The sequence below is a fragment of the Ascaphus truei genome, chromosome 12 (genome assembly GCF_040206685.1).
Source record: "Ascaphus truei isolate aAscTru1 chromosome 12, aAscTru1.hap1, whole genome shotgun sequence".
In the NCBI taxonomy this organism is placed as follows: Eukaryota; Metazoa; Chordata; class Amphibia; order Anura; family Ascaphidae; genus Ascaphus; species Ascaphus truei.
The window spans coordinates 21,764,114-21,778,976 of NC_134494.1; the positions used below are offsets into that span (position 1 = coordinate 21,764,114).

Genomic DNA, 14,863 nt, shown 5'->3' on the forward strand with positions numbered 1-14,863 from the left:
GCTAACGAAATGCTTTTATTTGTGCGAGCTTTCGAGATACACTGATCTCTTCTTCCGGCGATGTTACAATGAACATCGCCGGAAGAAGAGATCAGTGTATCTCGAAAGCTCGCACAAATAAAAGCATTTCGTTAGCCACAGAACGGTATCATCTATTTATTTTTTGATTATTGAAGCTCGGCTAACACGGTACTGATACCTCTACATGTATATATATATATATATTTGTTTTACATTTTCTGTTGCGCCGAATTAAATCCTTAGCTGCACGCTTCCAGCAGGCATCACTATTAGGGTGTGATTAATGCATTTATCCACCTGTAACTGCTTATTGAGCAGCTTGTGGGAGGTTTTAGCCCTTCCTTTCAAGGCATATATTCCCCAAGTAAGGTCCCAGCATGTTCACTTTCTATGTCACTTTCCCCTTCACAAGTAGTGAGTGTCTTATGACTTGCCTATATGTGAGTATCTTTACTGGTATATACCAGTCTTTAACTGCACTAAGTCACAGAAACATATGCTTTATTTATTAACCCCTTCAGGACATAATTCACTAGAATGTGTATGCATTCAGCATAGGGACCTGCTATTGAGACTCACCTTGATGTTGGTTAGCAGGCTGTCATGATGTGATCAAAAGATGCAACCAAAAGTCTCCTTTGTCATACAGACGTAGGTTTCACTATGTATCCTTTTCACCAGATATTGTTAGCCCAATGGGAGAAGCGCAATGATTCACTTTCTGTTATTCTACTGGCTAACAGGGTACCATCCTCTTTTTGCCTCTTAATAATATGAACGCTTACACCCCGCCTCCCCCACCCCACTAATATAACCCTGGCAGCACACACAGTTCTGCACAAAGAATTGTGCAGGCGCAATGGGACGCTGTCCTGAAGAGCTTACCATTGAATGCCTGAGGCCCGGGGAGATAAAGTGACGTGCCCAAGGTCACAAGGAGAGCTAACGTTACACAGTGATGGTGAAACATGACGGGTATACTAAACAGCAAAAGGCATACCACAAGAGATACTAGTGAAAAGGCCAATTCATAGTCATTTTAATGACTTCAAAAAAGTCCTAGTGGCATCCAACGTTTCGGTGCACCCCAACACCTTCATCAGGGGTGTAGATGGGTGGCAGGGTCGCCTTGATTCCCATTCCACTCCCAACTGCCTCTGGGCACAGCTTCCCTTGCCGCCACCTGCAAGCCGCTCACCGCGCAACGTCTGCGGCCCGGGGATGGGGGGATCTGAATGTTACCTGTGAGAGGCCGCATGAGTGGAAGAGCAAAACGTATCTGGCCACTACAGCGACTCAAGGAGTTAATTGTTTTCTTGGTCCGCTCCCTGGGACTGAAGCTTTCATGTACCAGGGAGAAGGCGGATAGGAGATGCAGTGGGGCAGACATACAATGATTTTCTCTGTTGAATTCTCTCTCTTCTGGGCAGTACGCTAATTGTTCCCTTTGATGTAGAAGTCACTGCTAATTGAGGAGATTAGAGTAGAAAACACGTGTTTTTGTTGGGGGTTTTAACCTGAAGTGCAGACGGCTGCTTCTGTATGCTAACGAAGCCATTTCAAAATAACCTTATTCATTTGCAGGCCCCGGGGATATGAGAGTTGTGTTCTGAACACGCAGTCCTGAGCAATACTGCTCAGGTAACAGAAGCAGGAGTCAGCATTGACCCATAGTCAGCGATAGAAGTGTCCTCCAAAAAGCAGTGGCGCTGTGTTTGAAGGTGCAATCCCACTTAGCTGGTGAAAAATCAATCTTTTGTAAAGCATTGAACAATCTAATTGGCTTCCTTAAACAAATCCAAGGATGCTAAAAGCAAATGATGGCTGTTTTTGTTTCTTCGTCTATGAATTACAAATGTACTCTCTTTAGGACCGCTGAATAGAGGGGGGTTGGGGGTTGTGAATCAAGGTTTTGTCTTTACCCTACCAAATGATAAAGATAAGGGATGGGATACAAGGGAGCAGCTAAAGGAAATCATATCCCTACCAAGTCTCAGCTCACCTTGTCTACAAACTAACTTTCGAAACAGACTTGAAAATATAATATAAAATATAGATATCAGATGATGTTAAATAGGCATCAATCACCCAGATGTGACCCCTTAAACAAGTCACTGCCATTAGTTCACTGATCCTAGGAGGGACTGACCCCTGAATCATGTAACTGCCATTAGTACACTTTGCTCCTAGGAGGGACTGACCCCTTAAACAAGTCACTGCCATTAGTTCACTTATCCTAGGAGGGACTGACCCCTGAATCATGTAACTGCCATTAGTACACTTTGCCCCTAGGAGGGACTGACCCCTTAAACATGTCACAGCCGTTAGTACACTTTGCTCCTAGGAGGGACTGACCCCTGAATCATGTAACTGCCATTAGTACACTTTGCCCCTAGGAGGGACTGACCCCTTAAACATGTCACAGCCGTTAGTACACTTTGCTCCTAGGAGGGACTGACCCCTTAAACATGTCACTGCCGTTAGTACACTTTGCTCCTAGGAGGGACTGACCCCTTAAACATGTCACTGCCGTTAGTACACTTTGCTCCTAGGAGGGACTGACCCCTTAAACATGTCACTGCCGTTAGTACACTTTGCTCCTAGGAGGGACTGACCCCTTAAACATGTCACTGCCGTTAGTACACTTTGCTCCTAGGAGGGACTGACCCCTTAAACATGTCACTGCCGTTAGTACACTTTGCTCCTAGGAGGGACTGACCCCTTAAACATGTCACAGACATTAGTACACTTTGCTCCTAGGAGGGACTGACCCCTTAAACATGTCACTGCCGTTAGTACACTGATCCTAGGAGGGACTGACCCCTGAATCATGTAACTGCCATTAGTACACTTTGCTCCTAGGAGGGACTGACCCCTTAAACATGTCACTGGCATTAGTACACTTTGCTCCTAGGAGGGACTGACCCCTTAATCATGTCACTGGCATTAGTACACTTTGGTCCTAGGAGGGACTGACCCCTTAAACATGTCACTGCCGTTAGTACACTTAGCTCCTAGGAGGGACTGACCCCTTAAACATGTCACTGCCGTTAGTACACTTTGGTCCTAGGAGGGACTGACCCCTTAATCATGTAACTGCCCATTTAAAGAGGTTATAGGCCCCTTTAGATATTCAGACTGGGTGTCCACTGCACTGCTACACAGGTCTTGGGATAGACTAAAGGAAGTAAAGCTGTTGTACACGGAGGAGCCTACAGCGAGATGCGAGGGCCTGCAGAGAGCTTTCTTTCCTTCCTTCTTTCTATTTATCCCCTTTTCTCTCCCCCCCCTTCCCCATCATCATTATTTTTATCATTTAAAGTTCAACATTTGTTAAAAAAACAATATATATAAAATGCTGTGAGCGTACGGTTGCCTGAATGCTCACTATGTTTTGCTCGTTGTATGTTGTAACCATGCTCCCAGAAAATAAAGACATTTAAAAAAAATATCACTGGCATTAGTACACTTTGGTCCTCTGAGAGGTTGCCCATTTAAAGGGGTAGTCCCTCCTAGGAGCAACATGAACTAATGGCTGTGGCAACGTTTCATAGATTAAGTGTGGGTGATTGGCACCTTGAAAAAATATCAAATGTATAAATATTTTAAAACAATTTTTTTTTTTTTTTAAGCTTTTAACGTCTCCGCGGCAAATTAATCCTTTGGAGTGTTTTTACGATCTTTGCCTAATCTCTTTTGTGATAAAATATGTTTTTCAAGACAACTGTTAATCCCCCAGCTTTTCTCCTTTTGATGTTTCATTGTCAACTAATTATGCTGCCATCATAAATCAGAGACGAGTGGGAGAATAATAAGTACCAGATAGGATCAGAATTACAGTACATGGACCCGAAGAACATAGAAATGTATTTGCCAGAAACAAATAAGTGAAATAATATACCCTAAGGACGGGCAAATCTTTCCAAGGAAACAATGACATTCATAAGATAGCTAAGCAGTTCTGCCCATTTATAATTCAGGACAGCACAACCAGGCTTTGTTTTTGTTTTTTAAATACTCTTTGAAGTGGGAGTGTAAGTCCCGGTATCAGCTGTGTGTGACCTTGCTGGCAATTCCATTTATCTCCATGTGTCTAAGGGCTCGGAAAAATAGATTGTAAGCTCTTTAGAGCAAAATATTCTTACGACGCCCTGTTAGAAAAATAGTCGGCATTTTGAAAAGGTTCGGCCATGGAAATGAAAGGAGGAAGAGGAAGGAGGGAGAGGAAGGGAGCAGGAAAACAGGAGAACAGAGACTTACAGGAAAGATTTCATGTCCAGCCCCCGGTTGCGGATTTGCCCGACCACATAGTCCAAGCTGCCTGGGCTGGTTCGTGTCCTGACGCCTGACTGTCGGTGCTTAGATCCGGCTGTGGTTGGGAGCCGGTTCTGGCCCGCTCGTTGGGGCCGGGGGTTGCTGGCACTGCTGCTGGCGGAGGGGGGTTGGAGCTTCAGCTGAAGCTGCCCCAGGCTCTGGCTGCTGGTTGGCTGGCAGGGGTTGAACTTCTGGTGCAGGCTGAGAGGTTGCTGGAGACTCTGCTGGCGAAGCAGCGTGCGGGGACGCTGGCACTTCAGATCTGCAGAGATGGGGATATGGTCGAGGGTAGTGGCTGCTGACAGGGTGGGGTCCTCAATACTTAGGCGGGGCGTAGAAGAGGAGAGAAAGGAAAAGGTGAAGGGGAGACATTTCAGTGCAGACAGAACACACGTTAGAGAGAAGACAGCCCAGTGTATGGAGCCCACCATCCAACAGAGAGAGGAGCCTGGCTGTCCAAACCAACTGCATGGAGCCTATCTTTTAGCACGGGACACTCATTCAATATGACGTGAAGATGTCTTCCGCGTGCTAGAGAAGTGTTCAGCTGCCTGATCTCCCAAACCATATGCCAACAGCAAGGGTCCACTCCCTGCCATCAGGTGCCGAGTGGATCCTGGCTGTCCAATATTCAAGCCTAATGCCCTGCATGTACGTTCCTTTCCGAGAGAGAACCCTGACCGGGCACTACCCAACCCTACTGGTGACTGGAAGCTGATACATTGTCAACTGTGACCTCCTGATCCCCAGCTGTCCCTTCCTGATGCACAGATCTGGTGCTGCCTTCTCATTAACTGAACTTCTCTTCAAAGCTGCTTCTAAATATAGCATAAGGTGTGTGTGTGTGTGTGTGTGTGTGTCTGTTACACACATCTGGATCCTCATGTTAGACCCAGATCTACCTTTTGGACTGAGGCACACCCCTTACCTGCGGATCGCATGGACGTTGCAGCACTCAGCATGAGTTAACGGCTTGCTACATGTTTTCCTGTTCAGGACATTATTCTGACACTTGGTACATCATAGGGTGTGATTATGCTCATCGCTCCTGGTTTTATTGTTCACATCAGCGTCACTTATTAGTGAGCTCATTATCCAGGATTTGCAACCCAGTACCTGTCTTCTATCAAGTTTATATTTAGGGGTCCCCCCATGATTATCTGGTTATTCATTCATTTACCCATCTCCCTGTTGTGGTCTTTAGCATCACGCATTCATATGGTCTAGCTCTGTACTTCAGTCTGTGCACAATCTAATTGGACCAATGGCTATTTCTATATATTGTTCCAACATTTTTGAAACATGTCTCAAAGGAAGTCTCAAAGTTTACTTACACCAGTGCTCTCTGTTCATCCACACATTTCTTTTTATATATATATATATATATATATATAAAATGTGTGGATGAACAGAGAGCACTGGTGTAAGTAAACTTTGAGACTTCCTGGTCTCACCAATGGGTGGGTACTACTGGATAGTAAGGGGTAAAGAGTACCACTTCTCTGTTATAAAACAATACAGGGAACCACTACGTTGATATTTAAAAAGCCAGGGTACCACTGCTTTGTTATTAAAAAAAAATCTCAGGGTACCACAGCTTTTTTTTTTATTTCCACCCATACTGTTCCACTGAAAGAAAAAATATCTTTCTCTTTTACATCATAAATATCACACGGCACAAATCTTTTTGAAAAGAAAAAGCCGTGCCCCTGCATTTAGGATATATCGAATTTTATCATGCGAGCGGACACAGAATCACTAGGTGTTTAAAAGGCCCATCAACCACTGCAGGGGCCAGATCTACTGTGTGGGTGGTGTGGTCACAGAACGGTGAGCGTTGGGGGCGTAATAACTGCGCTGGACTTGTCAAGATGACTTGGTGTTGTACACCAGTAGCTAAAGGGGAAACCCAAGCTTACCTCCCCCCTTTTGTTTCATATATAAGTAGGTAGAAATCAGGTGGTTTTTGGGGACCCCATGCTTCCCGAGATATTTACCGGAGAAAGTGTTGCCAGTACCTTTTGCAGGTTTAAAACCCTTGCGTCACGAGGGCCCCATAGGAAGCCTCGATGGATGCCGTCGCAGCTTCCTATTGGCCCGTGTAACGTGGGGGAGATTTAAGCCTCCATTTTGTTTTCCCAGGAGCGGTCGGCTCCTCTCCTGGTAATCTCAGGAAGCAGGGGGTCCGCAGAGCTGAAATTAACACTGTTCGGAGTAACCCCCCCCCCCCCGCCCCTCCCCCCTTCCTATCCATGTTTAAAAATAAATAAATAATTGGGTAAGAAAAAAGATGGCAGAACTGATCCTTTGCCCCCTTTGCAGGGACAGGAGGTTGCACTGCATGGTGCAATAGCTGGCAGATTTGTCACCGGGCACTTTGCCTTTTGAGGCACGTGTTCCACGCCAGGCAGGTGGTGAGTGGGACGAGGGGAAAGCTTTTTATAGCATCTTTATAAACTCATCTCGCACTGCAAACACTTCTGGGATGAAAAAGGAATCAACGTGTCGAAATGTAAGAGGGGGCTGGGGTCTAAGCCCTTTCTGGGAGGAGCGAGGCCGGATAAAGCTGCACACACAGGCTGTGAGAGATGCCAGCAGGGCAATGATATAGGTGTAGGTGTACTGCCCTGTATGTTATAGGTATAATATCCAGTAAGATAAAAGTATAATGCCATATATATAATACAGTGCATGTATAGGTATAATGTGAGGCATGTTATATACTGTATTGCTAGGCATGTTAAAGGTACAGATTAAGCTAGGCATAGTATTTATATAATGCCTTGCATATTATAGGTATAATGCTAGGCCTGTATATATATATACATAATATCCGATCCGAAAGAGCCCCGAACCACCCGGGCGACACCAGCAGGCTGATGCAGGGCAGCTCCCCCCAGGTAAGGGGGACCCGGCTACACATATATATATATATATATATATATATATATATATATATATATATATATATATATATATATATATATATATATACACACATGTATATATATATATATATAAAGTGTTCGACAAACCTATACATTTGGATTTAACCCCCGGGCGAGTAAATATTGGCCCAAGCAGCACACGTTTGGTACTAGGTGGCGAGTAGATTTTTTTGTGTGGCGAGTAGATTTTTTGGTGATTTGTCAACCACTGTATATATATATATATATATATGTAGCCGGGTCCCCCTTACCTGCCCACAAGTGGGGGGAGCTGCCCTGCATCAGCCTGCTGGTGTCGCCCGGGAGGTTCAGGGCTCTTTTGGATCGGATCGGGGGAAAGTTGCGGTGGCCATCTTGGAATGGCTCCGTAAGTAACCAAGCGGAACTACAACTCCTAGAAGCCTCGGGGTGGGGATAGGTCACATGGGCCGTCCCAACCAAAGAGGCGCGAACATACATTTTGAGAGTCTCTCGATATCCTCCGCGAACCAGGAAGCATGAGGAGTCCTGAGGGAGCCAGCAAAGAGGACAGATGTGTTCAGGGAGCTAGTAAACCCCTGGACTAGGAGAGAACTTTGCCCTAAGGCCCCGATCACTGTTTTAGTGCAGTATTGTAGGGAAGGCCCTAGACAGGAACTCTTCCCCTTAGAGATCCACAACCCGCGCCATCGGATGGACGTCCACGCAGCGATCTGTGACCTTCGGACGAGACTGCACGTGTCCACCGTGAGGGAAATTTTGTAAACCTGTATCGTGGGACCATGGATGCAGGTTTGCTAACAGAGGATCCCCCTAATTCCCTGGTCGTAGCCAGGAAGGTACCCACTGTGCACCACCACACCACAGGGAAGGTAGTACTACCTTCATACACTTTGGGGTGGGAATTGTTCTGCAGACAACAGGGGTTCAAGGTGCCCAGGGCACCCTCAGTACTTTGGGGGGAACACACAGGGGTACTGTGGTATTATGTTATGGTATTGTGTGTAGTGTATTGTTTGCATACTGTGGGACCGCAGTAAACACGAGTTATATAATATCTGGTGTGATATTGTTTATTGCTGAGTATATTGTTTCATCCCGCCACGCTAAGATCCTCATAGGTGGAGGCGCTGCACCGCGAGATATAGCACCCCAGGCTCCCCAGAAGCGGAGGCATTGGCCTCCTGTGAGCCTCACGGGTAACAGCAAGACGCGTAATCGCACGCAGTTTCCCTTAGGCATAGGGAAAGGGGGTTACATTTGGTGGCGCTGCTGAGATTCATTACCTGGGGTGCTCGAGAAAAGTAGAGCCAAATTATAGGAAACCATGTTTGTACTGTTAAGACAGGAGGTCCGGCAGTGGAGTTCCAGGTTCCTTCCCGCCACGTGATGGCCGTCGGCTATGTCCCGGCCAATATCCATTCATACAAAGTGTACTTAGCCCTGAGGAGGTTGCCAAGGTTAGCCGCAGCTCAGCCTCTGGGCCGATAGTGGGACCCCACCCCTACCTGGAGCATGGTCCTAATTAACGCCCGATGTGATTTAAGCGAGGAGAGTGGACCTCAAGCCCTACTCCTGCCGGGAGTCCTACCCAGTGAGTGTCTTATTATCTACCCCGCACTGATAGTCAAAATGGAGGATCCTAGCCCAGAGCCGGTCCCTAACCAGGACGTAGAAACTGATTTTCCCCCTTCCCCAGGAGGCCCCTGCAAGAGTGAGGCTAGCATAACATCCTGGCAAAGTGGACGATCTGGCCGCAGTAGCTCTGGCTCTGAGGGAGAACCTGCGTTCGGAGAGGCAATGCAGCTACTGGCTGACAAACGTGTGCAGGTCTCCCAGTCACACCATTACCGCAAGTTAAAAACTTTCTCCGGGGTATCACTGACCCCCGCAGGGAAAGAAGAGTTTGGGGATTGGAGAGACCATACCCTGCAAGTGCTCAAAGAATGGTCTTGTTCGGAACCGTGAAGATGCAGCGGATAGTCGAATGCCTAAGGCCCCCAGCAGCCAATATTGTGAGAATGCACCGTGAGCTAGAGAGGGAAGCCACCACCCAAGAGGTGGTAGAACTCCTCACCCAGGCCTATGGTGTTGAGGATGATGAAGATGAGCCCTTGACACAGTTCCATGCCCTCCGGCAGAAAGAGGGAGAGGATCTGTCCACATTCGTCCGACGCATACAGCTGGCTTTGTGGAATTTACTCTACAAGTAAGTCATTGCTGCACTAGTCGTGGATGAGTACCGATTCAAGCAGCTTCTGAAAGGATCCTTACCCTCTCATCCTATAGCCCTTATGCTGTGATGCGCCCTTCTGGCGGAGAAACCCCCTAGCTTTACGGAATTGTTAGGTCAAATAAAGAAGCAGGAGGTACAAGTGCGATTCCATACTCCCAAAACGTCTTAGGAGTCTACCAAGGGAGACAGCAAGGTAAACCCATCCAAGAAGCCTAGTGCGAAAGAGAATCCCGAGGAGAGCATCCCCCAGGAACCTCCATGCAAGACCCCCAGACCTCGGCCCCTAATCCTAGCTCCAGTGTGACCCAAGGTATCCACTGTTATACCTGCAACACAGAAGGTCACTTTACAAGGGACTGTCCAAAGTCAGCAACCTCCACCCACGGAGCCATGGCATTCACCGTTCACCCGGCAGAGTGTCCGTCCACCTCCTCGGACAGTGGCACCATGGCTAGACCCAAAAAGGAGCACCAACAGGATGCATATAACCGACTAGGAGCTGCAGCCAGAGGACTAGTTGAGGGAGTCTACACCCCCGCTTTGCTGGACACTGGTTCTCAAGTGACTGTCATCTACCGATCTTTCTATGATCTGCACCTCCAACATCTGCCTATGCAGTCGGCAGAGAAAATAAAGTTATGGGGCCTCAGTAGCGAAGACTACCACATCGATGGAGTGATTCAAGTGATGCTGGATATACCGCAGCTTAACACCAACACGACTCAACCCATGGAAGTGGAAGCGTTGGTGTGTCCTGAACCCAGGGAACATCTGAATTTTCCCATCATACTAGAGACCAATGTGGTGTGATCCTTGATCCGGGCATACCTTAAAGAAGCAGTGTAAATACCCTTGTCGTCCTTGCCTTCAAAGGAGAGTGCTACCGAATTTCTGCCCAAGAATGTTTCGGACAGTTCTTCAACCATGAGAAGGGGTTGACAGATAATCCACCCGGGGGAGTGAGACACATGGCAGCTGTACCTAACTACCCTGCCCATGATGAAACGGACTGGTATTTCTCACTGGAAACTACACCTGAAGAGGGCGCGATGAGAGTGTTCAAGGTGGTGCCAGAAATGAAGGAGTGGAAGTCCCCATTTCCTCGTCGGTTCACGGTGTCCATTCACAATATCTCGCCTCACCCTATTCGGTTTGACGTCGGTCAAGTACTGGGCCGGATATACCCAGTCACTCAAATAGAACCCCTGGTTCATACGAACGCTGCTATCGTGCGGGAAGCCCCTCCCGGACTGAAATTCGACTTTGGAGCATCGTTCTTGCCACCAGAGTGGAAGAAGCGACTTAGTGACAAGCTGGCTGAGCGCAAAGAGGTGTTTTCCACCATTGAAATGGATGTAGGCTGTAGCAACAGTGCTCAACATATGATTAGATTGAACAATGCCACCCCGTTCTGAGAGCGCTCCATACGCATCGCTCCCAGAGATGTGGACGATGTGAGGGTCTTGAAAGAGATGGAGAATGCTAGCATCGTGACTGAGTTCCGCAGCCCCTATACATCCCCTATTGTACGGAAGAAGAACGGCTCTGTGCGCCTATGTGTGGACTATCGCACCCTGAATCATCGTACGGTTCCGGATCAATACACCTTACCTTGGATTGAAGAGATCTTCAACGCCTTGTCCGGCAGTCAGTGGTTCAGCGTGTTAGACCTTATCAGGTCCCCATCAGACCTGAAGACCAAGAGAAAACAGCATTTATCTGCCCCTTGGGTTTTATCAGTTCACCCGGATTCCCAAAGGCATCTGTGGGGCACCTGCCACTTTCCAGAGATTGATGAAAAAGACTATCGGAGACATGAACCCCCGAGTGTGTCTGGTCTATTTAGACGATATCATCGTCTTCTGACGGACACTAGAGGAGCACGAACCCTGCCTCCTGAAGGTCTTAGACAGATTACAGAAGGAAGGTCTGAAGTTGTCCCTTGACAAATGCAGATTCTGCTGCACCTGGGTCACCTATGTGGGCCATATCATATCCATGGAAGGAGTGGCCACCAACCCAGCCAAAGTGGAAGCGGTAGGGAACTGGCCTAGACCAGAGAACGTGATGGAGCTCTGTTCCTTCCTGGGATTCCAGGAAGCGGATACTACCGGAGATTCGTGAGGGGATACTCAAGTAAGGCCAAAGTTCTCAATAACTTGCTGAAGATCTATCCGGAAGACCCTCGGCAGAAAGCAGCAACCCCTTGAACGCCGTTCGGTGACAAGTGGACTTCCGGCTGTGAGAAGGCCTTCCTGGAGCTAAAGAACAGTCTTACTGAAGCTCCTGTCCTGACCAATGCAGATCCAGATCAACCGTATGTCCTGCACGTGGATGCCAGCTTCAATGGGCTGGGAGCAGTACTACATCAAAAATACCGTGCGGGCCTCCAGCCAGTAGCCTATGTGAGTCGCAGTCTGATGCCGAGCGAGCAGAACTATCCAGTCCATAAACTGGAATTCCTAGCACTCAAGTGGGCTGTTGTAGATAAGCTACATGAGTATCTCTACGGGGTCTCCTTCGAGGTACGGACCGACAACAATCCGTTGACCTACATCCTGACCTCTGCCAAATTGGATGCCACCGGTCACAGGTGGTTGGCTGCCCTATCCAACTACCAGTTAACCCTAAAATACAAGCCGGGCCCCCTGAATGTCGGAGCCGACGCTCTGTCATGAAGATCCAGATTGAGCTCAGCACCGGACGATGGAGAATGGGAAGAGATTCCTGGTCCCGGGATTCGTGCAATGTGCTCTACAGCGGCTATAGTGGAGGACTCTGAATGTTATAGGTATAATACCCTGCTTGTTATAGGCATACTATCCTGCATGTGATAGGCATAATACCCTGCATGTGATAGGCATAGTACCCTGCATGTTATATTTATAATACCCTGCATGTAATAGGCATAATACCCTGCATGTTATATTTATAATACCCTGCATGTGATAGGCATAGTACCCTGCATGTTATATTTATAATACCCTGCATATGATAGGCATAATACCCTGCATGTTATATTTATAATACCCTGCATGTGATAGGCATAATACCCTGCATGTTATATTTATAATACCCTGCATGTGATAGGCACAATATCCCGCATGTTATATTTATAATACCTTGCATGTGACAGGCATAGTACCCTGCATGTGATAGGCATAATACCCTGCATGTTATATTTATAATACCCTGCATGTGATAGGCACAATATCCCGCATGTTATATTTATAATACCCTGCATGTGATAGGCACAATATCCTGCATGTTATATTTATAATACCCTGCATGTTATATTTATAATACCCCGCATGTTATATTTATACTACCCTGCATGTGATAGGCACAATATCCCGCATGTTATATTTATAATACCCTGCATGTGATAGGTGCAATATCCCGCATGTTATATTTATAATACCCTGCACGTGATAGGCATAATACCCTGCATGTTATATTTATAATACCCTGCATGTTATATTTATAATACCCTGCATGTTATATTTATAATACCCTACATGTTATAGGTATGCCCAGCATGTTATATTTATAATACCCTGCATGTGATAGGCATAATACCCTGCATGTTATATTTATAATACCCTGCATGTTATATTTATAATACCCTGCATGTGATAGGTTTAATGCTCAGCATGTTCTAGTTATAATACTGAGCAGGGCCCTCGTTATCTTTTGTATCTGTTTATGCTGGTTTTTCCTTATTTGGTATATCATTTTGTTTATTTAATTTATATATCACTCTGTACCCCCGCTGTACCGAGCTGTGGAATATGTTTACAAATAAACAATTAGAGGTATAATTCCCAACATGTTACAGGTAAAATGCTAGGTATCTTATAGATATAATATATCCTGCATGTTACAGATATATGTTGCTTGGCATGACATAGATATACATTGCTCTGTGCGTGATATATATATTGGATTGCATGTTATAGAAATATTGCTCTGCATGTTACATATATGTGTGTCATAGACATATACTACTCTGCGTGTTCTAGATATATACTGCTCTGCTTGTTATAGATATCCACTGTTCTGCGTGGTACAGATATACATTGCTTTGCGTGTTATATATATATACTGCTCTGCGTGTTCTAGATATATACAGCTCTGTGCGTTCTAGATATATACTGCTCTGCGTATTATAGATATACACTGCTCTGCGTATTATAGATATACATTGCTTTGCGTGTTGTAGATATATACTGCTCTGCGTGTTACAGATCTATACTGCTCTGTGTGTTACAGACATAAACTGCTCTGCGTGTTACAGATATACACTGCTCTGCGTGTTACAAACATACAATGCTCTGCATGTTACAGACATACGTGTACACTGCTGTTCATGTTACAGACATACACTGCTCTGCGTGTTACAGACATACACTGCTCTGCGTGTTACAGGTATACATTGCCCTGCTGTGCTGGCCCCTTTGGCAGTGAAGGGTATAATTATCTGCCACAGGCAGCACTGCACTGTGCCTCTGTGCCGGCTCCTGCAGAATTGTGGTCGCCATGGTGACGCCTCGGTTAGGGACTTCAGGGCCTAGATTTGAAATTGTTAAATAATATCAAGTGTAGACATTTTGTTCAAAATGAAAGTAGAAAAAAGTAATTAGAACAGGATTTTCCCTTAGTGTGTACTTCAGATGGCCGATCAAAGGTTTCGATAAAGATCCAGGAGAGGTGTCCAAACCATCATCCAGCCTCAACACCAAGCTGCCTAACCCCCCCCTGGAGCTCCCTACCATTTGCTAAGGCAGATGGCAAGGAGGGCACCCAATAGCTTCTCCCAAAAATGACACCACAGCCAATGGTTTGGGCGGAATAATATCTTCTCCTTCCTACGGATCCCGATCAGGGATGTTAATCTCCAAGAATGGAAAACACTGAGAATATTATCGGCGAGGCTCCATTGAAGTCTATGAGACGATGATGCTAAAAAAAATCAGTGGGAATTACTCCTAATCAATGAGACTCATTGAAAATCAGTGAGAGTTAACAAGTCGGTGACACCTGGAATACGCAAAGGCGCAGTGGAAGAGGAGATGGGCAGCAATTGCCCTATGAAGTGGAAAGCAACCAAATGTCCCGGTTTATCCCTGGTGTAAAGGTGGCGAAGGGCAGAGAGAGCGACGGGTTAGGTCCCAACAAGCTCACGGGGCCCCTATTTATGCAGGGACACTGAAACTGTTATCCCATCCAAATATTATTGGCGCTTGGCACAGAACGCTCTATTGACAATGATGAGGTATAACTATGGTTTCCGGTTTGTGTGTTTTTTTTTTTACATTTCTTTTAAATCTGTGTTTATTTATTTTTTGTGTGCATTTCTGGTGTT

General features: G+C 46.3%; 1 protein-coding gene across 9 annotated transcripts in view; it reads right to left on the reverse strand.

Moving 5' to 3' along the window:
* The window catches only part of SYT7 (synaptotagmin 7), a 215,023-nt gene that overhangs the window by 34,412 nt on the left and 165,748 nt on the right, over positions 1-14,863 (reverse strand). For 6 of the 9 annotated variants that reach the window (XM_075566944.1, XM_075566943.1, XM_075566946.1 and 3 more), the window contains one exon: positions 4,282-4,656. The exons of the other annotated variants lie outside the window; for them this stretch is intronic. In XM_075566944.1, coding sequence (XP_075423059.1) covers positions 4,282-4,656 — 375 coding nt within the window. The remainder of the gene's footprint in view (positions 1-4,281; positions 4,657-14,863) is intronic. 9 annotated transcript variants of the gene reach the window in all.